The following is a 25,549-nucleotide window of genomic DNA, read 5'->3' as shown; positions in this document are numbered from 1 at the left end:
AACCAATAGGCGCGCGCAGCGGAGGGCGCAGGGCTGGCCGGCGCCGTAGACGCCGGGGACGGTGGCTCACTGGTTCTCTCCGACGCTGTGAGTAGCGGAGCTAGGCCGCGAGCGGGGCGGGGTCGGCCGGCGGTGGTGGTCACACCTCTGCCCGTCCCTTCTCGCGGTGCTGAGCTGACTGAAAACCTGGCCCGCCGGGTCGCGCGCCACCGACCCTTCCCGCAGAGCGGGAGAAAGTCTGGGCGCGATTTTGGTGAAAACTCTTGGGCGCGTCCAGCGGCTCCCCTTCCCCGCTCGACCTGCCCCCTGCGGGCAGCTGCAGGCCCAAGGCTGGACATGGCCCGGCCCACACCGAACCCAGGGTCCACCCAACAGGGGCGCCCCGGCTGGAGGGAGGCCCCTTGTAGACTTTTCTTTTATGAGGTCACTGGCGGCGGCTCATAATCAGTGACTGATTCTCCTTGTAAATACTCAGTTCTGGGCGGGGCACTGGGGACTGGATGGACAGAGAGCTTGGTCTATCAGCGTTCATCAGTCTGTGCCTTTTTCTGAAATTCTGGGCCAACATACAGTTGTAAATTCACCTTGTACAGGTCGGCTCACCTCTGTTTCCTTACCTGTAATGTGCGGGTGATGAGCTACGTAGGCTCTAAGGCACTTTCTTACTGAAAATGTGTGGTTCTCTGTCTCCGTGCTAGTTTAACACCCGTTTTCGGTGCTCGCTGGCAGTTTGGAATCCATAGAGTCCACGCAGCTGCACAGATCATGAATAGGGTAGCGACGGCTCTGGCCGGAAGGGCTTGACTTGCCTGGTCAGGTCGCTAACAAGGTGGCTCTGGGAAGCCAGTTCACCTGTCTAGGACTGTCCACAGGTCCTCAGTGAGCTGGACCCCCCCACCCACCCCCAGCAGATGACAGGAGCCTGAGGCTTCTCGGGTCCTGAGCCAAGTGAAGAATTAGATAACCCGCAGCTGTTCACTACCAGGACAGCATATTTTGATTTTTTGGTGAGAACAATGTAGCATGTTGCCTGCTTGTTCCATCACGGTTGGAAAAAAAATGTTGTAAACATTCAACTTTTTGAGATGGTTGTAGATTAACAGTTGTTAACAATAGAAATCCTGTGTATTTTTCACTCTGTCTCCCCATCTTGCCTAACTGGAGTATAATATCATAACCAGGCTCTCGACGCTGGCAGAACCCATTGATTTTACTCAGATTTTCTGAGTTTAGCATTTCTGTGTGCACCATTAGATTACGTGTTGCCACGTATGTAGACTGTGGTGTACATCACCAAGGTCCCAACACAGCAGTTTCATCGCTGCGAGAGTCCCTCCCCCACCCCTTTGATAAGCACAGCTTCCCCGTGCAGCTTGGCCCCCATCTGCCCCTCTAAAATGTTGTCATTTCAAGAATGTTGCAGAAATGTAATTGTACAGTATATAACTTTCAGAGATTAGCATTTCAGTCAACTAATCCCTTGAGATCCATCCAAATTTTTGCATGTATTCATAGCAATAGTCCATCCATAATATGAATATACTGCAGGATGTTTAACCATTTGCCCATTGAAATATATTTTGAATTTATTCCATTTTTCAGTTGCTAGAATAATGCTATTATGAGCATTAATGTATAACTGTGTGTGAACAGGTGTTTTGTTTTTCTAGGGTGAGTCCCAAGAATCAAATTGCTGAGTTATATGGTAAGTGCGTTTAATTTTTTAAAAAATACTTTTAAAAAGTATATTTATTTGTCTTTCTTTTTTTAAGTATATTTATTTGTTTGTTTGAAAGGCAGAGTTACACAGAGAGAGGGAGAGACAGAGAAGAGAGAGATCTTCCATCTGCTGGCTCACTGCAAAAAGCCAAGTTGGCCAGGGCTTGGCCAGATAAAAGCCATAAGCCTGGAACTCCATCTAGGTCTTCCATGTGGATGGCAAGGGCCCAAGCACTGGAACCATGTTCCGCTGCTTCCTCAGGCACATTAATAGGGAGTCAGGGGCCCAGCGCTGTGGCGCAGTAGGTTAATCCTCTGCCTGTGGCACCTATTCTAATCCCAGCTGTTCCTCTTCCAATCCAGTTCTCTACTATGGCCTGGGAAAGCAGTGGAAGATGGCTCAAGTCCTTGGGCCCCTACACCTGTGTGGGAGACCCAGAGGAAGCTCCTGGCTCCTGGCTTCAGATCAGCTCAGTTCAGCTCAGCTCCAGCCGTTGTGGTCATTTGGGGAGTGAACTAGTGGATGGAAGACCTTTCTGTCTCTCCCTCTCACTGTAAATAATTAAAATCTTAAAAAAATAAAATAGGGAGCTGGATTGGAACTGAAGCAGCGATGACTCAAACCAGGGCTCATACGGGATGTGGCTTAACCACCTTCTGAGCCAGAACACAGTATATATTTAGTTTGTAAGAAACTGCCTGACTTTTCCACAGTGGCTGTACCATTTTATACTCCCACCAGCAATGTTTGAAGTACTTCTCATTGTCAACAGCATCAAGGTGTTGTCACTATTTCTTGTTTTAACCATTCTGGTAGGTATAAAGTAGACATCATTGGTTTTTAGCTTACACAGGATACAGTTGATCTGATACTAGATTGAATACATAATTACATACTTTAGGGGCTGTGATCAGACTTTTGTCATGATTTTTAAGAATTATCAAGTGACTTTGAGCATGTGTTTCCTTGCTTAGCAAGGGGGAAATGACTCAGAGTACACATGCTCTCTTTGTACAAATTGCTCTGCTTGACTCCCCCTCTGTCGCTCCCCCTCTTTGTGGAGGAATGACACAGGACCCTGCACTGTTCTTTTGTCTGCTCGGCCCTTCCCGGGTTGGCTGCTGGTTCTTCCCGGGTTGGCTACTGTCCTTCCACCTCCGTGGAAGGGCGGTTCCCCCTGCCACTTTCCCCACTTCCGCGGGGGAGCAGCACACCGCCGGCCGGCTCTCTCGAGGGCTGCTCAGATGTTCCTCAGGTGTTCCTCTTAGATGTTCCTGGTGCATGTTGTCTCTCTCCTCCTTTATAGTCCTCTTCCACCAATCCCAACTCTGCTACCCACACGCCGAGTACGCTGCTCTCCTCCAATCAGGAGCAGGATCAGCTCCTGCAGGTTACTGGTCGAACTGGAGGCAGCTGTGTAGAAGCTGTTTACTCCTCTCTCAGCGCCATATTGTGGGAGAGCAGATGCATAGAATAAGTCTTAATTCCAGTAATTTAGTCTAGTCTGAGTTGCTCCCCACACCCCTCCAAGGTTAGACTGTACGGTAGCTTGTGTCAAATAATTTCAAATCAAAATCTTACCTGGCATTCATACACCTTGTCAGGTCTGTGGCTAGAGACATTCATATTTCTGATACACCCTTCCCACTTCAGGTTCACTGTCTTCCAGGGAAGTCCAGAACCTATGAGAAGTTAGTTCAGTGAGTGCCGTGTGATGTTTGAGGGGAGCAACCGAGACTAGACTAAATTACTGGAACTAAGACTAATTCTATGCATCTGATCTCCCATCATATGGTGCTGAGAGAGAGTAAACAACTTCTACACAGCTGCCTCACCAATTCGACTGATAAGCTGCAGGAGCTGATCCTGCTCCTGATTGGAGGAGAGCAGCATGCTCAGCACGTTGGGAGAGAATACCAGGAGAGTTGGGATTGGTGGAAGAGGACTATAAAGGAGGAGAAAGACAACATGCACCAGGAACACCTGAGGAACATCTGAGCAACCCCTGAGAGAGCCGGCCGGCGGTGTGCTGCTCCTCCACGGAAGCGGGGAAAACGGTGGGGGTGCGGAGGTGGGGGCGGAGGGGGGGCCGGCAGCAAACCCGGGATGGTGTCGTTCCTCCACGAGTGGGGGAGCGGCAGCAAACCCAGGAAGGGCCGGGCAAAAAGAACAGCTCAGGGTCTGGTGTCGTTCCTCCGCGAGTGGGGGAGCAACAGTGTTGATCTAATTAACTGCTCCTAAGGCCTTTGCTTCCAATTTCTAGTGGACTTTTCTGTTGGTCTGTCCTCAGGGATGGCACATACCTTGGGAATTGAATTAGAATCAGTAATTGATGATTTATAGTGGAATAGTTTAGTAATGAGGGAAAAACCTCCCCTATTGTGATTGCTTTACACTCCTCTGCCCACAATGTATGGCCTCAAAAACTGTGTTTTTTGTTTTTTGTTTTTTTTTTTTTTGACCGCCAAGTTAACTGTCACTTTGAGTAGCCTAACTAATTATATTGAATATGTAAAATCAAAACTTATACTTTATTGACATTTTTTTCACTCACCTTTTTTTTAATTAAAAAGAACAGATTTCATGTAGTTAATAGATAAAGTTCTAAAGAATATAATGATGGGACTGGTGCTGTGACATAGTGGGTAAAACCACCACCTGTGGCACCAGCATCCCTTATGGGCATAGGTTCAAGTCCTGGCTGCTCCCCTTCCAATCCAGCTCCCTGCTAATGATCCTGGGGAAGGACTGGAAAATGGCCCAAGTACTTGGGCCCCTGAACCCACATGGGAGACTGGTATGAAGCTCCTGGCTCCTGGTTTCTGTCTGGCCCAGCCCCGGCTATTGTGGCCATTTGAGGAGTGAACCAGCAGATGGAAGATTTCTGTGTGTGGGTGTGGGTGTGGGTGTGTGTGTAACTCTGATTTTCAAATCTTTTTAAAAATAATACAATGGTAAGAACTTCTACTTTAAAAATTACTGTTGTTATGCAATCCTAAAACTCTAGATCAAATCTACAGAAAAAACACTTTGTAAATATCCTATTTTGAGTAACACATTAGCAATCTGGCCTCCTCTAAGTTATAAACACAATTGCAACTTTTAGAAACACTGTTACACACTCATGGCTATAGGCCAAGTTCTGATTGGAATGTTTGCTTTGGTTTTTGTTTTCATAATTTGAATTCCTGGGTTATTTATGGCAGCAGCAATTTAGTAGTGGCTGTTTCCTAACTGCTTTTAACCAGCTTCTTTTAATTTGCCAGAGCAAATCCAACAACTCACCACTAGAGGTCTCCTCATTCCCAGTGGTGGTGCTTGGACTCAAGCAAAGAAAACAAGAATTCCCAAAATTGCTTGGCTAAGTTGCTGTTCTCTGTAACTCTGCCTTTCAAATAAATAAATAAATCTTAAAACAAAAAAGAAAATGTAAAAGTAGCCTAATATTTTTAAACCTTTATTACCAAATATAAATTTAATTTTATCTATAATTTATTTCAAATGTAATATCTAGTTCTTTTATAGATCACAGCTGAAATACATTTGGCCTTCTCTTTAAGCCAAAAGATAGGCCAAAATTAAATGAAATTATTTCATTTTCAAAGACCACCACAATTTACTTGCTGAATAAGCTCCTCTGATTCACCTTTCTCCGTGGAAATGTCAACTGTTGAAGACTATTAACAAATATTTATTAAGTTTTACATTATGTTGAAACAAATGGAAATGAATAAAATGTTTCCTTGCTTCCTTTTGCTCTACATACTTTTTGGCTTTCCAATGGGAAACTCTTGTATGTTTGTTTGTTTGTTTGTTTTAAGATTTATTTATTTGAGGGGCCAGCGCTGTGATGCAGTGGGTTAATGCCCTGGCCTGAAGTGCCAGCATCCTATATGGGCGCCGGTTCTAGTCCTGGCTGCTCCTCTTCCGATGCGGCTCTCTGCTATGGCCTGTGAAAGCAGTAGAAGATGGCCCAAGTCCTTGGGCCCCTGCACCCGTGTGGGAGACCCGGAAGAAGCTCCTGGTTCCTGGCTTTGGATCAGCGAGCTCTGGCCACTGCGATCATCTGGGGAGTGAACCAGCAGATGGAAGACCTCTCTCTCTCTCTCTCTCTGCCTCTCTTCTCTCTATGTAATTCTGACTTTCAAATAAATAAATAAAATCTTTAAAAAATATTTATTTATTTGAAAGACAGAGTTACAGAGAGAGGTAGAGCCAGATAGAGAGGTCTTCCATTTGCTGGTTCACTCCCCAGATGATTGCAGTGGCCAGACCTGAGCTGAACCAAAGCCAGGAGCCAGGAGCTTCCTCTGGGTCTCCCATGTTGGTGCAGAGGCCCAAGGCCTTGGGCCATCTTATACTGCTTTCCCAGGCTATATCAGAGAGCTGGATCGGAAATGGAGCAGCCAGGACTAGAACTGGTACCCATATGGGATGCTGGCACGCAGGCTAGGGCTTTAACCCACTGCACCACAGTGCTGGGCCCCCACAATGGGAAACTCTTAATCATTGCCTCAAAAGAGCCCTCTACTATGAAGCCTTCCCCGTACTCCCTTCTTTGATCTCATGTGGCCTTTGTTCTGACCTCTATTAAGACACCATGTGGCATTCATTCATTTCCATGTCATCTGTTGTCTTCACTATTCAGTACATTCTGTGAGGTCAGCAATCATATTTTTCTAAGTGTCTCTTTCTCATGTTGTGCCTGTTTGTGTGCGTGTGTGTGTGTGTTATTTCTTTTCAACTAAGTACATTATTTAATACATGGACACGTATTAAGTGAATCAGTGCAGAGTAAATGGCCATGGCATTTGAGTAGGGTCTTGAAGTTGGGGAAGGTTTCCACAGAGAGGATTGGTGGGGATGGAGTGGCAAATTGAGGTAACAGCCTGAATAGCAGCTAAGAAGGTCCAGACTGATAAATGAGTTTGGCAACCAGTGCAGTGTTAGGGGTAGGCACAGTTTCAGAGAGCTTAACAAGAAACTGGAAGGGTTGAGAGAGTGAGAGGAGGTAGCAGGGGGAGAGATTTCCCGCAATGAAAACAGAATGCTGGTGGAAAAGGGATAAAGGAGGGTGTAGGTGACCCCCTGGGTCCTGTCCTCGAGTGTCACCCTCACTGTCACCCCCTGGGTCCTGTCCTCGAGTGTCACCCTCACTGTTACCCCTGGGTCCTGTCCTCGAGTGTCACCCTCACTGTGACCCCCTGGGTCCTGTCCTCGAGTGTCACCCTCACTGTTACCCCTGGGTCCTGTCCTCGAGTGTCACCCTCACTGTGACCCCCTGGGTCCTGTCCTCGAGTGTCACCCTCACTGTTACCCGCTGGGTCCTGTCCTCAAGCGTCACCCCTCACTGTTACCCCCTGGGTCCTGTCCTCGAGTGTCACCCCTCTCTGTGACCCCCTGGGTCCTGTCCTCGAGTGTCACCCTCACTGTTACCCACTGGGTCCTGTCCTCGAGTGTCACCCTCACTGTTACCCGCTGGGTCCTGTCCTCAAGCGTCACCCCTCACTGTTACCCCCTGGGTCCTGTCCTCGAGTGTCACCCCTCTCTGTGACCCCCTGGGTCCTGTCCTCGAGTGTCACCCTCACTGTTACCCCCTGGGTCCTGTCCTCGAGTGTCACCCTCACTGTTACCCCCTGGGTGCTGTCCTCGAGTGTCACCCTCACTGTTACCCCCTGGGTGCTGTCCTCGAGTGTCACCCTCACTGTTACCCCCTGGGTGCTGTCCTCGAGTGTCACCCTCACTGTTACCCCCTGGGTCCTGTCCTCGAGTGTCACCCTCACTGTGACCCCCTGGGTCCTGTCCTCGAGTGTCACCCTCACTGTGACCCCCTGGGTCCTGTCCTCGAGTGTCACCCTCACTGTTCCACAGCCTATCTCAGTTTGTTCCGCAGTTCCAGAGCAGTCCCCTTGCAGTTGTCTTTCTAGCCCTTTCCTCCTTCTTCTTGAGCTTGAACCACCCAGTGATTGAGAAATGGGCCCTGGACTGGTGGGAGAGAGAATTGGAGTGTTTCAGCACTCCACCAATTAGCTGCGAAACATTGAGCAAGTCCCTTCAAACACATGTGTGTGTTAATACCCACCTTGTTCCAGGAAGGATTTAGGGTGTCAGCAAGTTACTTAATACCAGAGCTTCGGTTTCCTCATCTCTGAAAGGGAGATTTGGTCCCAGTGATCTAAATTCCTCCCAGTGCTAACATTTTATGACTCTGATTCCAAGGATTTGTTGGTCACCTCCACTTAGAAGTCCTGCCAATATCTTACTGAGAATATGAAAAGCTGGCAGAAAGTAAAACTAAACCCACAACTTTGATGTTGATTTTTCCTGTTACAGCATCACTATCCTAACAGTGACCCCAAAACAAAACTTGATGTCATTGTCAACTCCTCTGGTCCCTGCCCCAGACATCTCAGTCATGGGGAATGTACCCCAGCAATGTCATTCCTCTCCTTTCCTAACTAGCCCCTTACCTTTGGCCACATGAGATTGAAGCCCTCACTGCTGTCTCTCCCATCCTATTAACTCTCAATCTTGCCGCCGCTGAGTAAATTTCCTTCTGATTTTTTTTTAAAAAAGATTTAATTATTTTTATCTAAAAAGGAGAGTTAGAGAGAGGGAGAGACAGAGAGAGCGTTCATCCTTTGGTTCACTCCCCAAATGGCTTTAATGGCCTAGGCTAGGCCAGGCCAAAGCCAAGAGCTTCCTCTGGGTCTCCCATGTGAATAGCAGGGGTCCAAATACTTGGGGCTTCTTCCTCTGCTTTCCCAGGGGCATTAGCAGGAAGCTGGATAGGAAATGGAGCAGCTAGGACTGGAACTCTGGCACTCCTATGAGGTGCTGGCATCATCACAGGTATTGCCACACCACCAGCCCCTGCTAATTTTCCTAAAGCACAGCTCTAACAATACCAGTGCTGCGTGCTGTTACCTTAGTGACTCCCAGATGCCTGCAGAATGCACACCAAATGCCCTCCCCGGCCTGGCAGCATGGTGCCTGTTCTCATGACCCCCACGCTAACCAACCTGAACAGCAACCTGCTGTAAACGATCCTGCCTCAGCTCATTACCCGGCATAAAGTTTCCTGGTACCTGTGTCTCTTGAAATCCTGTCTTTATGGCAGCTCTTTTGAAATCCTCTCTTCCTTATTTTAACTCCCTGATTTGGTTGTCATTTATTTGAACTATGCAGTGACTTGTTGTGGGCCACTGTGCCTGCGTATTAACCTGGCAGCTCCTCAGGGGGCAGATGCCAGGTTTCATTTATGTTTCCCCCCACACACACACCTGGCACACTCCTGGAGAAACACTAATTGGAATAAATCGGATTGAGACCTAGATCAAAACTCACTGTCTCAACCCAGGTTATAGATTTCTACAGCTGGGAATCATCTGAGCAAATCATCACCTTCTACGTGTAAGAAAACCCAGGGTCAGAGAGGTGAAGCCACTTGGCCCCCCCCTCCCGCCCAAGTGCTCTGTTAGTACTACTCTGGTGACACCCTTGCAGCCTTGTCACGGATCCATTTTCACGCGTCCTTCCTCTTCCTGGGTGTAAGCATCTTAACCTCAACACGTTAGGCAACTTTAGTTTGTCATTTTGACACTACTAGTGCAGACTGGGGATAGAGCTGGCTGGTTTCATCTCACTTGTGGTGCCACTGCCTGCATGAACACTAGGTGGCCACACTGCGGACACAACTCCAGTTGAGGTTTAAACAATGGAACTCAGTGTTAACCCTGGAAAGAATCTTAGACACCATCCAGTCCAACCGCTTGTTGGCAGCAAAAGCCCCTACCCCCGAGAAGCAGAGACGGGAGCGCCTCGGTAATTGCGGAGTAGCCAGTGCGTCGTCAGCTTTGCTGGCACAGAAGTATTGACCATGAGGTTATGAAGTGAGTAGGCAGGGACTCTGGCTGGCCGTCAGTGATCTAATGTGAGTTCTGTTTTGCATATCTAGATCAAATGATGCTGTTGCAAAAAATCCCCCAGCAACTGTGCAGCTTAAAGAAATGCCCATGGTCATGTGATTCCAGATACTTCTGGGGCTGGTTGAATGCAGTATTTAATAAGTAAGTTACTCTAAAGTGAAGAAAGGTGGGTTTGTTACAGCTAAGGAGTTCCCAGTAGCTTTCTCTAATTCTTCTTTTTTTTAATCAAATAGTTTTTGAACAATGTGTGTAGTAAGACCCGAATTTTGTGTACAGACAAAACATACACGTGAACATAGTGGGGAAAAAGACCAGAAAAAAATAGATTACGAAATAACTGTGGTTGTAGGATTTCACTGTTTTTTCTTATTTGTCCTTTGGATGTCTTTAGTTGTCAAAAATGAGTACATATTACTTTTGTAATCAGGAAAATGTAATAAATGTCATTTAAAAATATTCTTTGGCTTCTTAAGATATCCTTTTGAATGATATCAAGGGAACTTAAGTTGTTAAAACATCAGTAGGTAACATGCTTAGAAGTGTTTTGAAACTGATCTTCTCGTTTAATATATCATTATGATCACTAACTAGAGAAAAAGGCACATGTAGAAAGTAATAAATATCACTGCTGAGATTAATTTGGAAATGGGTTCAGAACATTGCCTTCTTTATCCTTTTATCATTTATACCAGTGCCAACCCAGTGTTATCATTCATTTAATATGTAGTGCTGAATGTCTCTGGTATCAGACTCTGTGTTACACATGAATGAGTGAAGGCTCATATGTGCCTGAAAAACTCGTGTAAAAAATAATATGCCTTGACAGAGTTCAGTTGGAAACACAAAAGCAAAAAATGAGCACATAGAGCTGCAGAATGGGGTTTGGTTTTGATATACTTACCTCCCTCCTCAGTTGTTTGAAATGAAAAGTTGTTGCTGTTTTGTGTTCATATTGGAATCTGAGACACCAGTGATTATAGTTGAAGTGAGCTTCATTTGTTCTCTACAGAGTGGATCATGACCGCATCAAGGATGTCGGCCCCAACAGGGCTGCGTCTGAGTGGCTGCTGCGCTGTGGGGCCACCGTGCGCTACCACGGCCAGGAGAGGTGGCAGAAGGACTACAACAACCTCCCAACAGGCCCTCTGGACAAATACAAGATTCAAGCCATCGATGCCACCGACTCCTGCATCATGAACATTGGATTTGATCACCTGGGTAACTACCCTGTCATTTTGCTCATAGCTCCTAGCGAGTTCTTGTGACTCACTATTACAGTCACAGGCAGGTGCTTTTAGCCCAGGTCAGTATAATGAAGGTTGTTCTTCCCGGATTGTTTTCAAGTTAAGAAGAGGTTACAAACACCTTTTCCCCACCCAGCTAAGCTTGTTTCTGGATGCCTTTATGTTGTGATTTATTCACTTAAAATGCAAGCCTAAACTATCTTTGTCCAAGATCCCGCCACTGAGAGGCCCTCAGTAATTGTATCCAGTTATTCCCCTGCTTGTGTGGGCGTTTCTTTCTCCAGTGCAGGGCTTGTGCCTGCCCAGCGGCCCTGTGCTCAGCACTACCTGCACAGTGAACACGTCGTTCGGCTCAGAGGGTGAGCAGTCATCCCAGTATTCATGGGACTGGGACGCTTCCAGAATTGAGGACTTCACCCCTGGACCCAGGACAGTCCTGGGCAGACTGAAGCAGTCTTCTTACTGATAAATTAGATTCTTAAACGGTGCTTTCTCTCCCTGCAGAGGGCCTAGAGCATGTTGAAAAAATCCGGCTGTGCAAGTGTCATTATATCGAGGATGACTGTTTGAAGAGGCTTAGTCAACTTGAAAAATTACAGAAAAGCTTATTGGAAATGGAGATAATTTCCTGTGGGAATGTCACAGACAAAGGCATCATTGCTTTGTGTCATTTAAGGTAGGTGGTCAAGGCCAAAATGCAACCTTGACAATGATATTAAGGTGAGTGAATAATCAGAATTTAAAATAGTTGAGAGATGGTGTCTTCTTTTAGGTTTTGAAAAATATAATTTAAGAAAATAATTTCAGTTTTACCTGTAACACTTTAAAAGTTAAAATGATCAACTTTAATATATTAAGGTTTTAAAGCCTAAAGAGGGTTTTTTTTTTTTTTAATTAAATCTATATACAGCACCTAGAATCGTGCCTGCCACCATAAGCCCTCAATAAGCATTAGCTGTTACGCTTCCTCTCCATCTTTTAAAGTCATTTTCCTCATGTTTTTGGTATTTCCTGACATCTATTAGCAGTAACTGGACAATTGTTTGAGGTGAAAAAGAACCTTGAGATATTCACCAGCCTCTGGAGCCTTTGACACTGCCCGACGCTGTAAGAGGTTTCATTAGTAGGCATCTCTCGGTTAGGAAAGCTGCCATGCATCCCTTGTGCTGCCAGCCAGACCTGTGCCACAGCCGAGAGAGAGCATGTTACTCAGCTCCAAATGTGAAAGCAGATTCCCAACAAGGAACGTTTAATTCTAAAATTGCAGGAATCTGAGTCTTATCAGAATGATGAAGAATACACTTGTTTAATCAAATCCCATTGTTCAAATTCTGACTCCAGTTAATATGGGTCTGCTTCAATGTAATGAAAGGATCTGCCAATAACCTGAGCATCACAGGAAGCCTAAGAATTTTAAACATTAAGATCAAAAGTACAAGATTGTTCATCTCTTACATTAATTGAGGCTTCCGAGCTTCATCTTCCAGTAGAAATGAGTAATTTTAAGGCCTTTCCCACGTTTTTTCCTCTTTTTGGGTTGATTCACTTAATTCACATGCAAAGGACATCTATGGCATCCCATAAATATATGCGCACATGAGAGTACTTCAAAAAGTTCAGGGAAAATGGAATTAGAAGATGTTTATTTTGGTGCAAAATATTTCTGGAAATGCATACATATGAAGGATCTTCAAAAAGTTCATGAATATGTATAATATAAAAAAACTATATGTGGTTTTCAAACTTTTTTTTACTCTAAGACCACTTTCTAAAAGACTTTCTGAAGGTATAGGGCGATAACACATTATCTGATTTTTCCTGAAAGTAATGACTTTATTTTAATTCTATGAAAGTCAAGGCCACATTGACCTTTTTTTCCTTCCATTTTTATAGAAACCTCAAGTATTTGCTGTTAAGTGATCTTCCCGGAGTCAGAGAAAAAGAAAATCTTGTTCAAGCCTTTAAGACTGCACTGCCTTCTCTGCAACTAGAATTGCACTTGAAGTAAAACAGTAGTGACCAATAAGTGTCTTATTTTAGTATAAAGGAGCATTTCAAATCGTTGGTCCTAAACAACAACAGATATTATATGATCATTCACAGAAGGATGAAGAAGTCTTATCATGGCATTGTAGAAATGGAGAGTCTACGTAGTAGGAAATAGTTGGATGTGACTCACTAAAGCTACTCTGTTGAAAGTGAGACTTGAATACAATAAACCATGTTAATAAAGATGCAAATTAGGTAGCATTTAAGTTGTAAGATTCAGTATTTAATACAAATACCCATATAAATATCTTTTCATGTAGACAGATTCATCAAAGTGATCAGGAGCATAACATGGATATCTATTTATTATAACTAATTTGTATTATATTTAACTTTAAAATTGTTGAAGCATGTTATTATAAGTGCACAATCATGATGATCTAAAACCCAAATTACAGATTAATGAAGTGAAATATGCAAAGTAGCTGAAGGTTGTTGAGGCCTCCATGTATATGGCTTCCCGGTCTGCATGCTTTTCTCATGATCCTGCATCTCTGTGTTCTTAATAGCATATCAACTTGATCAGATTAAATGCTTTCTAACCTATGTTGTAAGCTTAGGTTAGTTTTTTTTATGAAAATTGGACAGAGATACTTGTCTTAATTCATATAGTGCTGCTGATGGCAACAGAACAGAGGAAATACTGTTAAAGACTAGCAGGCTAAGCTTTTCTCTTAAAAAATAATTTCATAATAAACACCATAATGCAATTTTCAAGCAGAAAGATGAATTTTAGTTGTTTTGGAAACCAACTTATGTAAATAATACATAGCATAAATATATACTGTTTACTAATATAATTGCCACTATCAGTGAAATCCATTGGAGAACAGAGAATAGAAAGGATGGAGAATGGTGTCATGTGATACAGTGTGATTCCATGCTGAAGAAAAGGATTATAGACACAGTTAAACTGAGCATGAGCTGACTGGACGCGCCAGAGAAAACAGCTCTCTTTGTCGAGGGGTTCACTGCCATGTGCTGACAGAACTGATTCGCCATGATTTGTGCACAGCTGCATTTTGATTCTGAATGATTTTCTGTGAAACTACTGGGTGAACTGGGCAGTTATAGTCCTCTGCCTCTGTCAAAAAAAAAAAAAAAAAAAAAAAAAAAAAAGACAAAAATGTTAACTCTTTGTAGAGTCTGGGTGTTCTTCCCTGTCATTGGAATCAAGGTGGCATAGCCGCAACTGAATAACACAGGGACTATTCCTTAACCCACTCCTAGGTCTATGCAAGAAGCTACAGGAATTAGGAAGCCTTAGGATGTCATTAAACTGGTTGGGTAACCAAAATTATTGGACAGATGCCAGTATGTAGTGGATTGCTCAGCAATGAGTGAGTAGGTCAGGTGCTGTCATGAAGAAAATGAGCACAGAAAGAAAATTAGGGTGCAGAAGAAATGTTCTGAAGGTACAATACAATACAGCTTTGAAACCATGGCTGGGAACTACGAGGAAACAGTGGCAGCATACACAGAAGAAACAGCACTGAGCTGTAAGAACCAGACATGGAGCTGCATGTTGCCCTGTGTCCATGGAACAAGGATGAAAAAGCTTATGGGTTAGGAGCAGTTGGCCAAATCAAAGCTACTTACATGTCATCAACTTCAGTCTTACGGTACAAGGCTAGGAATCCTCCTTTTAAACTAACTTCTTATTTGTAATATATTACTTATTAGGTAAGATATACATACACATATGTGTGTGTGCACATAAAAATGTAAAAAGATGTTTCAGGGAAAACACCAATTTACAAGCTAACAACTTTCATGACTCGAGTTAAAAGCTCAGAAGCAGGTCCTTCCAAAACCCTGATCAGTATATACAGTTCTCCCTGTAGATCTATCTACAAGGGTGAGGCTGAGCTGGAGAAAATGAAGTGGTATTAATTTTCAGGCTGACAGGTTCAGTTCCTGCAAAGCCTGTAGGACTTGTTCTACTCTTTGACCACCTTGGGCAGCTGCCAAGCTTCATGCATTGTTTGCGAAGAGAAACGGGTCAGCAAGAACATATGGATTCCAGTAAGTCCATCCATCTGCAGACTGACCAAGAGGCAGTCTTCACTGAAGGGAAAGGCAAAAGTCTGGTAGCAGCGCATCAGCATAGCTTTAAAACTTTCAGCAATGAACTATGAAGTCTTTATGATAATCCATGTGATTTTAAATACTTTGAACTTAAATATCCTCAAAGATTGTTTTAAAATATCAAAATCAAGAGAGAGAACAAACAGGAAATGGAATTTTAAACATTTTGATTTTAGGAACTAAAACTATCCCTAAATATGATGTTGAGACAATTTGAAAGGGGGGGTGCGATCAGACTCAAGGCACCAGAGCGCTGCAGACACACATACGGGCATTCTGTAACCCATTTTTCCCCTGGGGCATGTGGTCTAACTGAAACAGAAATATTTGACATCATCTAATTTTGCCAGTAGTATAGGCGGTAGATACAGTTTATACTCCATCCATAAACTTGACTGCTTAGATAAACAAAGACAAAAGTACAATTCCAAACAAGTCTTTCCCTTCTGGACACCACAGTCAGGCATGGAAGACTGGGTCTGGAATCTCCCTTCATCCCTTGCCAAGAGGCCTCCCAGTTATTGGCTTGTGTTTTCTCCTGGTGTGTTCCCAACATTGTAATTGTTTTCAATCAAATGTGTAACATTTCTTTTCAAATAACGGATCCATTCCGATGGCATCAATCCCAGAGCTCCTTAAATGTTTGGGAAGCGGTAGTCCAGTTTCTTCGTATTACAGTAGTACTTCTTCTTATCCAGAGCCGGAAGGATGCTGCTGCTCGTGAGCTGGGGTAAGTACTGCAGCTGGAAATACAAAACAGTTTTTACTAACTTTAAATCAAACAGTTGAATCCTTTAGGACTTAAAAGCAGTACTCCGGCCGGCGCCGCGGCTCACTAGGCTAATCCTCCGCCTTGCAGCACCGGCACACCGGGTTCTAGTCCCGGTCGGGGCGCCAGATTCTGTCCCGGTTGCCCCTCTTCCAGGCCAGCTCTCTGCTGTGGCCAGGGAGTGCAGTGGAGGATGGCCCAGGTGCTTGGGCCCTGCACCCCATGGGAGACCAGGAGAAGCACCTGGCTCCTGCCTTCGGATCAGCGCGGTGTGCCGGCCGTGGCGGCCATTGGAGGGTGAACCAGAGGCAAAAGGAAGACCTTTCTCTCTGTCTCTGTCTCTCACTGTCCACTCTACCTGTCAAAAATAAATAAATAAATAAATAAATAAAATTTAAAAAAAGCAATACTCCAACTAGTGAGGTTCCCCTCCCCAGTTCTTTTTTAAAGTTATTTGAAAGGCAGAGTTACAGAGGGAGAGAGAGAGAAGGATCTTCCATCTGCTAATTCACTTATTCCTCATGGCTGCATCAGCCAGGGCTGGTGAGGTCGAAGCTAGGAGTCTGGAACTCCATCCCGGTCTTTCACATGGGTGGCAGGGGCCCAAGCACTCAGACCATCCTCCTTTGCTTTCTGAGGCACCTTAGTAGGGAACTAGATCGGAAGTGGAGCAGCTAGAACTCAAAACAGTCCTCATATGGGATGCCAGTGTCGCAGGCAGTGGCTTAACCTGCTGTACTTCAATGCTGTTTCTCCTGGTTGTTTCTCCTGTTTTTTGAAGTGGACATATTTCCATCAGGACCCTTCACAAAGTAGAAGGGACACAGGGCTAACTGGGGTTGGGGAGTCCGTTTCTGGCCTGTTTTGCTACCTGGGTCATAGATGAGAGGGAGTAAAATAGAATCATTGTTTTCTTACTGTGGCTTACCTGCAGCCACGCAGCTCCTGCGGGTTCCTAATGGACTCCTGGCCCTCCTCCCTCTGCCAAGCCTCATATCACCCAGATACCATTTGGTGTTAGGGAGCAATGGAGGCTACAAGTGGCAAGACTAAGGCAAGCTGATGCTTAGCCCAAGAAGCCTCTAGACAGACTCAGAGGTGACCAGAAGCCAGCTCATCTTAGGTATGGTCCCAACTACAGCTCATTCGGGAGTTTTTGCCTTAGGGCAAGACTGACTATCAGGCTGTTTTATCAGTTTTCCCAGTCAGGAATTTTCAAGGCTGGTCGTGTGTGTACGGATGCTGTTCTGTTGATAATCACTGGAAGTGCTCACTTCCCCTAGCAAATTCTGACAACTCAGGGATCAGGGAGGAAAACCGTTCCTTTTTTGGATAAACCTGGAGTGTTACTACTGAGGGCAAATGTGATGAAAAAGAACTACAAATCTGATTTTGTTTCTCTGAAACACAAGTGCGTTGAGCTGGACTCATGTTCATGAACCTGGCAGCAACCTGCACTCATGCACACTGGGAACACTGGCCCCTGTGTGGCCGCAGGAAACAGCAGGGCGAGGACGCCTGCAGGGTTCAGGGAGGATGGGCTCCAGGAGGCAGATGTCCCTGGGCCCTGGTGGGGAGAGCCTGTGACCTGTTTCTTGACGCTGGACTGATGGTGCAAGCTACAGTTGCCACCAAGGACTCCAGCTGGGTTCCAGGTGGCAGGTCTGAGAAAGCGTAATCAATCAGATAACTCTTATAAAGCAGTGCGCCATCTTTACCCCAGGCAGGTGCTTTCGGCTTTGTCTTAAGTTTTTCCTTGTTGGTTTGTCGTGGTCTTTGGCCAGCTCTCTTGTTTCTCGGATGCTGTCAAAGTAGGGGTGCTGCAGCAGCTGTTCACAGGTCAGCCTCTGAGCAGGGTCCATGTGCAGGCAGCCCTGGGAGAGCAGAGAAGCCCCTCTTACTGCCTTAAATGGTACTGATGGCATCTTTATGTAAGTAGAGAAACACACCTGTCGTAATTTGAGTTACTTCCACAGTCACTCCTGACTACCCACATAGATTCCACACACATAATATATGCCCATACACATACATGCATACACACACGTGGTCCTTTGTGTGTACTTCGTAAAAAGCAGTGTTTCCATTAAAAAAAAAAAAGAGTACTTCACATGTGGCACAAATAAAATTCAAATTGCAGAAGCAAGTCTCTGCCACTCTAGGTCTCCCATTCCTCCTCCTAGAATCAGTTACTCTGTGTGTGTGTGTCTGTGTGTGTGTACACACAGGCATGTCCTTCCAAAAACCCTCTATGCATCACAAGCATATGAGTATGTGGGGAAGGAGAGGCCTAACATGCTGGCCTTGGTATTACATCATTCGTATCTGTTTTCTTTGCCTTTAAGTAGGCCATGAAACTTACTTTTTTTTTAAATTATAAATGCATCAGTAGATAATTTTTGAAACATGTAGGACATCAATATCTTACACATCTTTTAATTAGTAATGTACCTCATTTTAAGTGAGGGTTGCATTCCTAAGAATGTATATGTAAAGCAAGATGTAAAATCAAAACACATTCAGCTGTACTGGGGCCTTGGCTATTTAAAAGGCTCCCATGGTTTGAAGAAGATCCCTTTATAAAACAAACACCAGCCCCCTAAAACTTCTATTCTGTGTAATTTAGATTCCAAAGGCAATTTTTGAACTTTATTCAAAGTGAGAAATGCTCACAGATGTCTTCATTGTAATAGAATGTGACCCACTTTAGAAGCTGAAAATAGACTTCAAAGGAGCAGAATTCTAAAAGAAACACTTCCTCTCTTGGAGACCTAAGTAATTCAGAGACCCCACTGAGGACCACTGCCTGGGCCTCCTGGTCTGCTCAAAGCGGTGATTTTACCTTTAAGAGTCCCAGGGCAGGATGAGATATGTTTGGAAATCTTAATTCAAGGGGTTCCTGTTGAAAAGCAAAACAAAACAAAACGGGGGGGGGGGGGGGGCTTTAAGTCACAACATGGAATCAAATTACATTTACCTCTACTGAAATTTCTTTTGAGCAGAAACATCTTCCTAACACCACCTCCACCCCCCCACCCCTCCCCTCCATCCCCTCCCCCCCCACCCAGCTCTCCCTCTGTGCACTCCCCATGCCTGTTTCACAAGCTCCACCGCCCACCTGACAATTAGCTTTTCCAATACAGGTAGCAAACTCTAATACTAATGAAAAAAAAAAAAAAAACACTGCTGCGAAATGGTTATTTCAGCTTTTTTCTGGCTCAGGTTAAATAACTTGTCTTTCCTAGAATAATTCCTGGCATTTATACTGACATTAGAAAAAGCAGGCCCTAATTACTGCATCTGACGTTTATATAGAGTTTCAACATAGCTTTCCCCGCACCCAGGTGAACAGATGCCCCTTGGTTTTCTGGAATAAGCTTCTGCGTCCTCCCACAAGAGCCTGACTTTGTCCTCACCAGCCTCCTGTTGCCAGAGGCCCTGAAGCCTCAAGTCCAACCTCGGCCCACGGAGGGCTGGCTGGCTGCAGGCACAGTCACGTGCTGCAGAGGGTCAGGACCAAGGCCGGGCGAAGCGGAGCCTGGCAGCGGGCACACAGGCCAGCGACACGGATGCACTTGGCCCTCTGCCACAGGCCATGTGAGGGGCGAGCCGGGACAGCAAGCGAAACCAGCGACCACAGAGCGCTGTGCACGCACAGCTGGTGGGGGAGGGTGTGACTGACAGGCTCTTCCCTGGGCACACAGTGCAGTGCTGTGGTCACGTGGACGGCTACCAGCCTCCGGCCGAGTACACTCTTGTCACTGGTAAGCGTAGGACAGAAGACTGCCAGTTTTTGGAGTTCCTTACGTGCAACAGGAGGAAAAACAATTCCTAAAGCACATCTACATTGGCCTCCGCCCAGCGCCAGCCCCTGCCCCCCTTCCTGTGCGCATGCCCAATCTGAGCCCCGCTGGGCTCTGCCGCTTCAGCAACTGTGGCGGTGACACCGCAGGACCCCTCGTGCCTGCTGAGCTGGATTCTCAGCCCCAGGAGTCAGGGCCTCCCGGTCAGGGTTACCGACTGCACAGAGGGCCCGGCCAGATGTCCACCAGCACAGCCCCCGCAGCGCTCCTTCCTGTGTTTCTGTCAACAGGAAATCTGCTGCAGGACAACCTCTGGGACACCATGGGAAGCTTCCTACGTTCATGAATTCGGGGTTGTTTCTGAGGCATCGCGGTGGACAATCGAACCGGAAATCACTAAAGGATATTTAGTGCAGAACTGGGAATGTCCAGGTCAGGGGGGAGCCAGATGGGTCGCCTCCCACATGCCAGGTGTCATTCCTGTGTCTCTGTCCCTAATGCTGGCGCTGCAGGAGGGGACGAGGCGGGGAAGTGGAAGCAGTCACTGTGGGACAAACCAAGGGGCTGAAGGCACAGACAGGATGCAAGGACCAGGGCACATGGCACTGGTTCCTTGGATTTCACAAGCCTTACTTTTACTCTGAGATGTCTTAAATGCAATGGTAATTTGTTTTGATTGAAAGAAAGAGAAACAGACTCTCACTAGTTCACCCCCTAGATGCCCACAGCAGCCAGGACTGAGCCAGGCTGAAGCCGGGAGCCAGGGACTCTGTCCAGATCTCCCATAGGGGTGGTGGTAGAGACGCAAGTACTTGAGTTACCACCTGCTGTCTCCCAGGGTGTCCATGAGCAGGAAGCTAGAACCTGGGGCAGGGCTTGAGCTTACAGCCAGGTACCCTGGTACGGGATGCAGATATCCCAACTGGCAAGGCCAGGCATCCACTGTCGCTCCCCCTCTTCGTGGAGGAGCGACACTAAACCCTGCCTGGGTTTCTTATCCGAGTCAGGGCACCATTATGTCGCTCCCCCTCTTCATGGAGGAACGACACAGGACCCTGCGCTGTTCTTTTGTCTGCTCGGCCCTTCCCGGGTTTGCTGCTGGTTCTTCCCAGGTTGGCTACCGTCCCTTCCACCTCCGTGGAAGGGCGGTTCCCCCTGCCACTTTCCCCACTTCTGCAGGGGAGCGGCACACCACCGGCCGGCTCTCTAGGGGGCTGCTCAGGTGTTCCTTCAGATAGATGTTCCTGGTGCATGTTGTCTCTCTCCTCCTTTATAATCCTCTTCCACCAATCCCAACTCGGCTGCCCACACGCCGAGTACGCTGCTCTCCTCCAATCAGGAGCAGGTCCTGCTGCTTATTGGTTGAACTGGAGGCAGCTGTGTAGAAGCTGTTTCCTCCTCTCCCAGCGCCATATTGTGGGAGAGCAGATGCATAGAATAAGTCTTAATTCCAGTAACAGTCTAGTCCGAGTTGCTCCCCACAACCCACCCCAGAAATGCTTTTTATTTTGATATGGCATCGTTAGAAGACATTCAAACATTTTTTACAAACATGAAGAATGAAAAAGCAATCACTCCACAATCCTATGAGGAGATACCTACCTGCTGTAAACAGTTGGAATCCTTGCAGTACCTTTTTTTGTACAAATATAAAAAGCTTTGCATGATATACCATCACATTATTTTGTATTTTTATATTTAAATATAGAAATTCATGTATTAAATATTTATTGCAATTACATCAAATTATACATATTGTTCTAGAACCATTTTTTTTTTCATTTCATTCGTTGTAAACTTCTTTCTGGAAAATGAATGAATATAAAACTAGTCACTTTGGCTATGTGATATTTCTATTGTAATGACGTCACATAATAGACTTAATCCCCTCCTAAGAGAATGCACTAAAGCAAATGGCTTCTATTAAATACTGCCATAGCTCTGTGCCTTTGTCTAATGGTTTCATTGGGATAAACTGTTCACAGTGGGTTAAGGGTGTGAACATTTACCGTCTTCCAGGTTTAAAAATGAGTCTTTCCCCCACTTCGGCCAAGGCGGGAGGTGCCAGAGTGCGGCTGTCCTCTAAGCTCATTGCCTTTTCTTTCTCGTGGTCTGGGGGATGTGAGGACGGTAGAGTAGGGGTCTGGAAGATACTGGGGAAGGAGTAGTTAACTTTTCCTGGGTGGACCAGGTTGCCCGGCTCTGAGCTACTTGGGTCAAGTGCTGAAAACTATAAAGAACAGGTATGGCTGGGGCTGGACAGTTCAGCATCCCTGCTGGGCAGGCTGGCGCACCTCGGTCATCAGCAACCTCTAAGCCAGCAGTGAAGGCCAAGGTCTTATTGGCCAATGTGCTCCCCTTTTCTGTGAACTCAGCTGGCTCCTCCAGGGCAGGGTAAGCCACACGGGTCACTCACCAGCGCTTCAGGGTTGGGAATTTGCACCCCACTGAAGTACTGATTGGTGCTGAAGACTTGCTGGTGCCTGGGAATGAGATCCCCTTCGGGTAAGAGAAAAGAAGAGAGTACGTGAGATGGGTTAGCAAACACAGACCTCTGTGTTCCCTCCACCGCAGCTGGCGCTATCTAAACCCAAACCTATGGCAGCTGTCTTCTCTTGCTGTGTCTCTCTGCCTTTCAAATAAATAAATAATTTCTTTTAAATTGCATAAGTCCAACAAGTGCCAATCAAAATCGTATGAACTGTATCTCTATGGGTCATGGTAACTATGTATTGGCCTAGCAGTGAGAACAGCACCTGACCCAAAGAAAGCACTCCATCAATGCGGGGGGGGGGGGGGGGACACACACACACAGCAGGGAGGAGGTTCTAGCTGGGAGGAACTTAGTGACCAATTAGAAGTTCCATTTCCTCTGCTGCCAAGGTGCACTTAGGTGACGCAATGGCAGGAGCCTGTCTGGGGCCAGTGTCCTGGCACAGCGAGCTAAGCTTCAGCCTGCAGTGCTGGCATATCAGTTTAAGTCCTGGCCGCTCTGCTTCCCACCAGCTCCCTGCTACTGCGCCTGGGAGAGCAGCAGCAGATGGCCCGAGCGCTTGGGCTCCTGCACCCACGTGGGAGGCCTGAATGGAGTTCCAGGCTCCTGGCTTCCGCCTGGAGCAGCTCCAACTGTTGGAGCCATTTGGGGGCTGAACCAGCTGATGGAAGATCCTTCTCTTACTGTCTCTCCCTCTCTCTATCACTCCGCCTTCCAAATAACACATAAATCCATAAATAAATAAATCTTCAGCAGTATAAAGAACAGGAGGCTTTCCATTCTCCAGGGGGCTGTGCGGAGCTCATCCCAGGCCCACTGCAGTCAAGTGGGCTCAGGCTGCCCTCCCGGGAGATTCTAGGACTCTGACGCCTGGAGAGTTTCGTTCAGAGAAGGTGAGGACCTATCCAGCGGGGCTCCCCTGGGGCACACCCCGGCCCCTCCTAGATCAGTGTGGAAAGTGGAGGCCCCAGCCAGGGGCCTGCACGTCTTGCCACGGGACTGGGCTGGAGTTCCTACCCAAGGTATCAAACTCTGCTTTTTTTCTGTTTTGTTTTAGAACTTTACACCTCACTCAAATCCAAAAACTGCTGCTTCATCCCCTTTGGGACAAGCGACCAAAACCAGAGGGGGCTTCAGCACCTTGTGGGAAGTGAACTGAAACTCGGGTTTACTTTCAGGAAAAAATGTTTTGAAATCTCCGCATATGGGAGACTTCAAAAAGGCCATGGAAAAAAGCTACACATGGATTTCATGTGTATGTTTTTTTTTTGCACCAAAATAATTTTATGTTTTTTTCCCCTAAGATTGATTTATTTATTTGAAATTCAGAGTTACAGAGAGACAGAGTGAGAGCTTCCACCTGCTGGTTCACTACCCAGGTGGCCACAACAGCCAGGGCTGGGCATATCCAAAGCCAGGAGCTGGGAGCTTCATCCAGGTCTCCCACGTGGGTAGCAGAGGCCCACATACTTGGGCCATCTTCCACTGCCCTTCGCAGGCCATTACCAGAGAGCTGGATAGGAAGCCGGGACTTGAACCAGCGCCTGTATGGGATGCTGCGGCATCATAGGTGGCAGTTTACCCACTATGCCCAGTGCCAGCCCCAATTTGTCTTTAATTCTCTTGTTGCATTAGCTTTCCGAAATCCCTCACGTATACCCTCAAATGCCTTAACCCTGGACCTCAGTGAGCTTCATCATGAACATGGTTCTCTGTACCTTAAAACCTTCCTGGAGTGCCAGTTTGATTCCCAGCTGCTCCAGTTCCAATCCATCTCCTGACCAATGTGCTTGGGAAGGCAGTGGAGGATGGCCCAAGCCCCTGGGAGACCTGGATGAAGCACCTGGCTCCTGGCTTTATCCTGGCCCAGCCCTGGCTATTGCCACCATCTGGAGAGTGAACCAGTGGATAGGAGATCTCTCTCTCTCTTTCTCTCTCTTTCTCTCTGTCAATGTCATTCAAATAAATAAATAAACTTTGAAAAACAAAAATATCCTCTTCCATCAGGGCTGGCGGGTACCCTAAAGCCACTGGAGCACATGCAGCCGAGAAAGGCACCGTGCCCCGGCAGGGGCTGCGAGGGGCCCGACCCGGCATGCAACAGAATCACGTCGTCAGCAGGTGTTTACCGCCTGCTGTGTGTGGATGCTGGCACTGGATAAGCAACAAGAAAGACACGATCTCATTGTCAGCTTTCTGTTTCTTAGGGGAGACGAGAGGACAAGGTAAGGCATGGCGAGGGAGATAAGACAGGAGCTTGCATAGAGAAGGGAAAGGGTGCTTGCAGCAAGGAGATGGGCTCGCGGCCTTGCTGGTGGCAGCCACTGCCCGGGGGTCTTGCCATCCGTCCCTTGCCTGCCTTCCCCTCCCCTCCCCAGCCCAGTCCCCAACTCCAAGGGCAGAGAGAAAGGAAAGGGCAATGCGGTGGGTGAGCAAGACAAGACGAGAGACTTCAGATGAACCAGCCTTTCTCTCCAGCGCTGAGAGTGACGTCTTCCTCCGTGGAGTCTGAATAACCCTAACTGCTCAGGAAGCCTGGGGTGGGGGCCATCCAAGCCGATTACGATCTCATAATAATTACGCAATGAAATAAACCACGATTGTTGTGATCATCAAAGTTCTTTAAAATTAACTTTTGTTTACCTGAAAGGCAGAGTGACAAGGAGACGCACACACACACACACAGAACTTCAATCCACTGGTTCATTCCCCAGAAGTCTACAACAGCCGGGGCCAGGCTGAAGCCAGGAGCCTACAATTCCATCAGATCTGCTGTGTGGGTGGCAGGGATCTAAGCTCCTGAGCCATCTCCTGCTGCTTCCCAGAGTCTGCAATAGTAGGAAGCTTGGATCTGGGAAGCCGGCGCTCCACTGTGCCAAATGCCTGCCCGTGACCCTCATTTAGAGTTGAAATTGATCTAAACCATGAGTTGGAGAGAATCTTGTGTCTTTGGGAAGGTTAGTGAGCAAAAAGTGCTAATTATCTTTGTAAACTTTTTTTAAAAATTATTTCTTTATTTGAGACAGGCAAATGGAAAGAGAGTAAGCTCCCGTGTGCTGGTTCATGGCCCTAGATGTCTGCAATGGCTGGGGCTGAGCCGGGCTGGAGCCAGGGACTGAGAACCGGGGCGACAGGAGCCCAGCTGCTTCAGCCATCACCTTTTGCCTGCCGGGATGCACATGATTAGGAAGCTAGAATCACGAGCTGGAGCCAAGGTGGAACTGGGGTACTTTGATATGGTAAGCAGGTTTCTTACCCAGCATCTTAACTGCTAGGCTAAACACTTGTCCCAGTTCATTAAAAAAAAAAAAAATTAATACTTATTTAGTATTTGAAAGGGGGGCCTTGGGGCCCTTGCTGTGGCGCAGCGAGTTGACGCCCTGGCCTGGAGCGCCGGCATCCCATATAGGCGCTGGTTCTAGTCCCGGCTACTCCTCTTCAGATCCAGCTCTCT

The 25,549-nt window shown here is 46.6% G+C and overlaps 2 protein-coding genes across 13 annotated transcripts in view; one reads left to right on the top strand and one right to left on the bottom strand.

Annotated features, from left to right (window-relative positions):
• Nucleotides 1–30: 30 nt before the first annotated feature.
• On the top strand, nt 31–13,665 carry DMAC2L (distal membrane arm assembly component 2 like). 4 transcript variants are annotated; one of them, XM_089309739.1, is made up of 7 exons: nt 31–87; nt 1,671–1,705; nt 8,489–8,572; nt 9,678–9,789; nt 10,658–10,866; nt 11,397–11,568; nt 12,786–13,142. In XM_089309739.1, exons 4-7 carry the CDS (start codon nt 9,683–9,685, stop codon nt 12,898–12,900), a joined length of 603 nt encoding a protein of 200 aa, XP_089165865.1. In that variant the 5' UTR covers nt 31–87; nt 1,671–1,705; nt 8,489–8,572; nt 9,678–9,682; the 3' UTR covers nt 12,901–13,142. The 4 variants fall into 4 exon arrangements, with proteins under 4 accessions (XP_089165865.1, XP_008267858.1, XP_089165866.1 ...); XM_008269636.5 differs by lacking the exon at nt 8,489–8,572 and having other exon boundaries at nt 12,786–13,665; XM_089309740.1 differs by lacking the exons at nt 8,489–8,572; nt 9,678–9,789.
• Nucleotides 13,143–25,549, bottom strand: part of CDKL1 (cyclin dependent kinase like 1) — a 69,501-nt gene continuing 57,094 nt past the window's right edge. For 7 of the 9 annotated variants that reach the window (XM_089309733.1, XM_051822825.3, XM_051822827.3 and 4 more), the window contains 4 exons: nt 22,018–22,100; nt 18,641–18,697; nt 17,517–17,672; nt 13,143–15,772 (listed from right to left, as the gene is read on the bottom strand). In XM_089309733.1, coding sequence (XP_089165859.1) covers nt 15,665–15,772; nt 17,517–17,672; nt 18,641–18,697; nt 22,018–22,100 — 404 coding nt within the window. In that variant the 3' untranslated portion in view covers nt 13,143–15,664. Of the gene's footprint in view, nt 15,773–17,516; nt 17,673–18,640; nt 18,698–21,262; nt 21,406–22,017; nt 22,101–25,549 lie in introns of those variants that run through there. The other 2 variants (XM_089309734.1, XM_089309737.1) reach the window with 2 other exon arrangements.

This window comes from Oryctolagus cuniculus, chromosome 12 (genome assembly GCF_051225735.1).
Source record: "Oryctolagus cuniculus isolate XC-2025 breed Fujian yellow rabbit chromosome 12, ASM5122573v1, whole genome shotgun sequence".
Taxonomy (NCBI): Eukaryota; Metazoa; Chordata; class Mammalia; order Lagomorpha; family Leporidae; genus Oryctolagus; species Oryctolagus cuniculus.
Note: the sequence above shows the minus strand (reverse complement) of the source record. Positions and strands in the feature narration are given on the sequence as shown.

Excerpts from the sequence above, each read along its gene's own strand:
- DMAC2L (XM_008269636.5), top strand. The coding sequence starts at position 9,683 with ATGATGCTGTTGCAAAAAATCCCCCAGCAACTGTGCAGCTTAAAGAAA. Across the intron at positions 9,790-10,657 it reads TTGAATGCAGTATTTAATAA|AGTGGATCATGACCGCATCA; the intron begins GTAAGTTACTCT and ends TGTTCTCTACAG. Across the intron at positions 10,867-11,396 it reads CATTGGATTTGATCACCTGG|AGGGCCTAGAGCATGTTGAA; the intron begins GTAACTACCCTG and ends CTCTCCCTGCAG.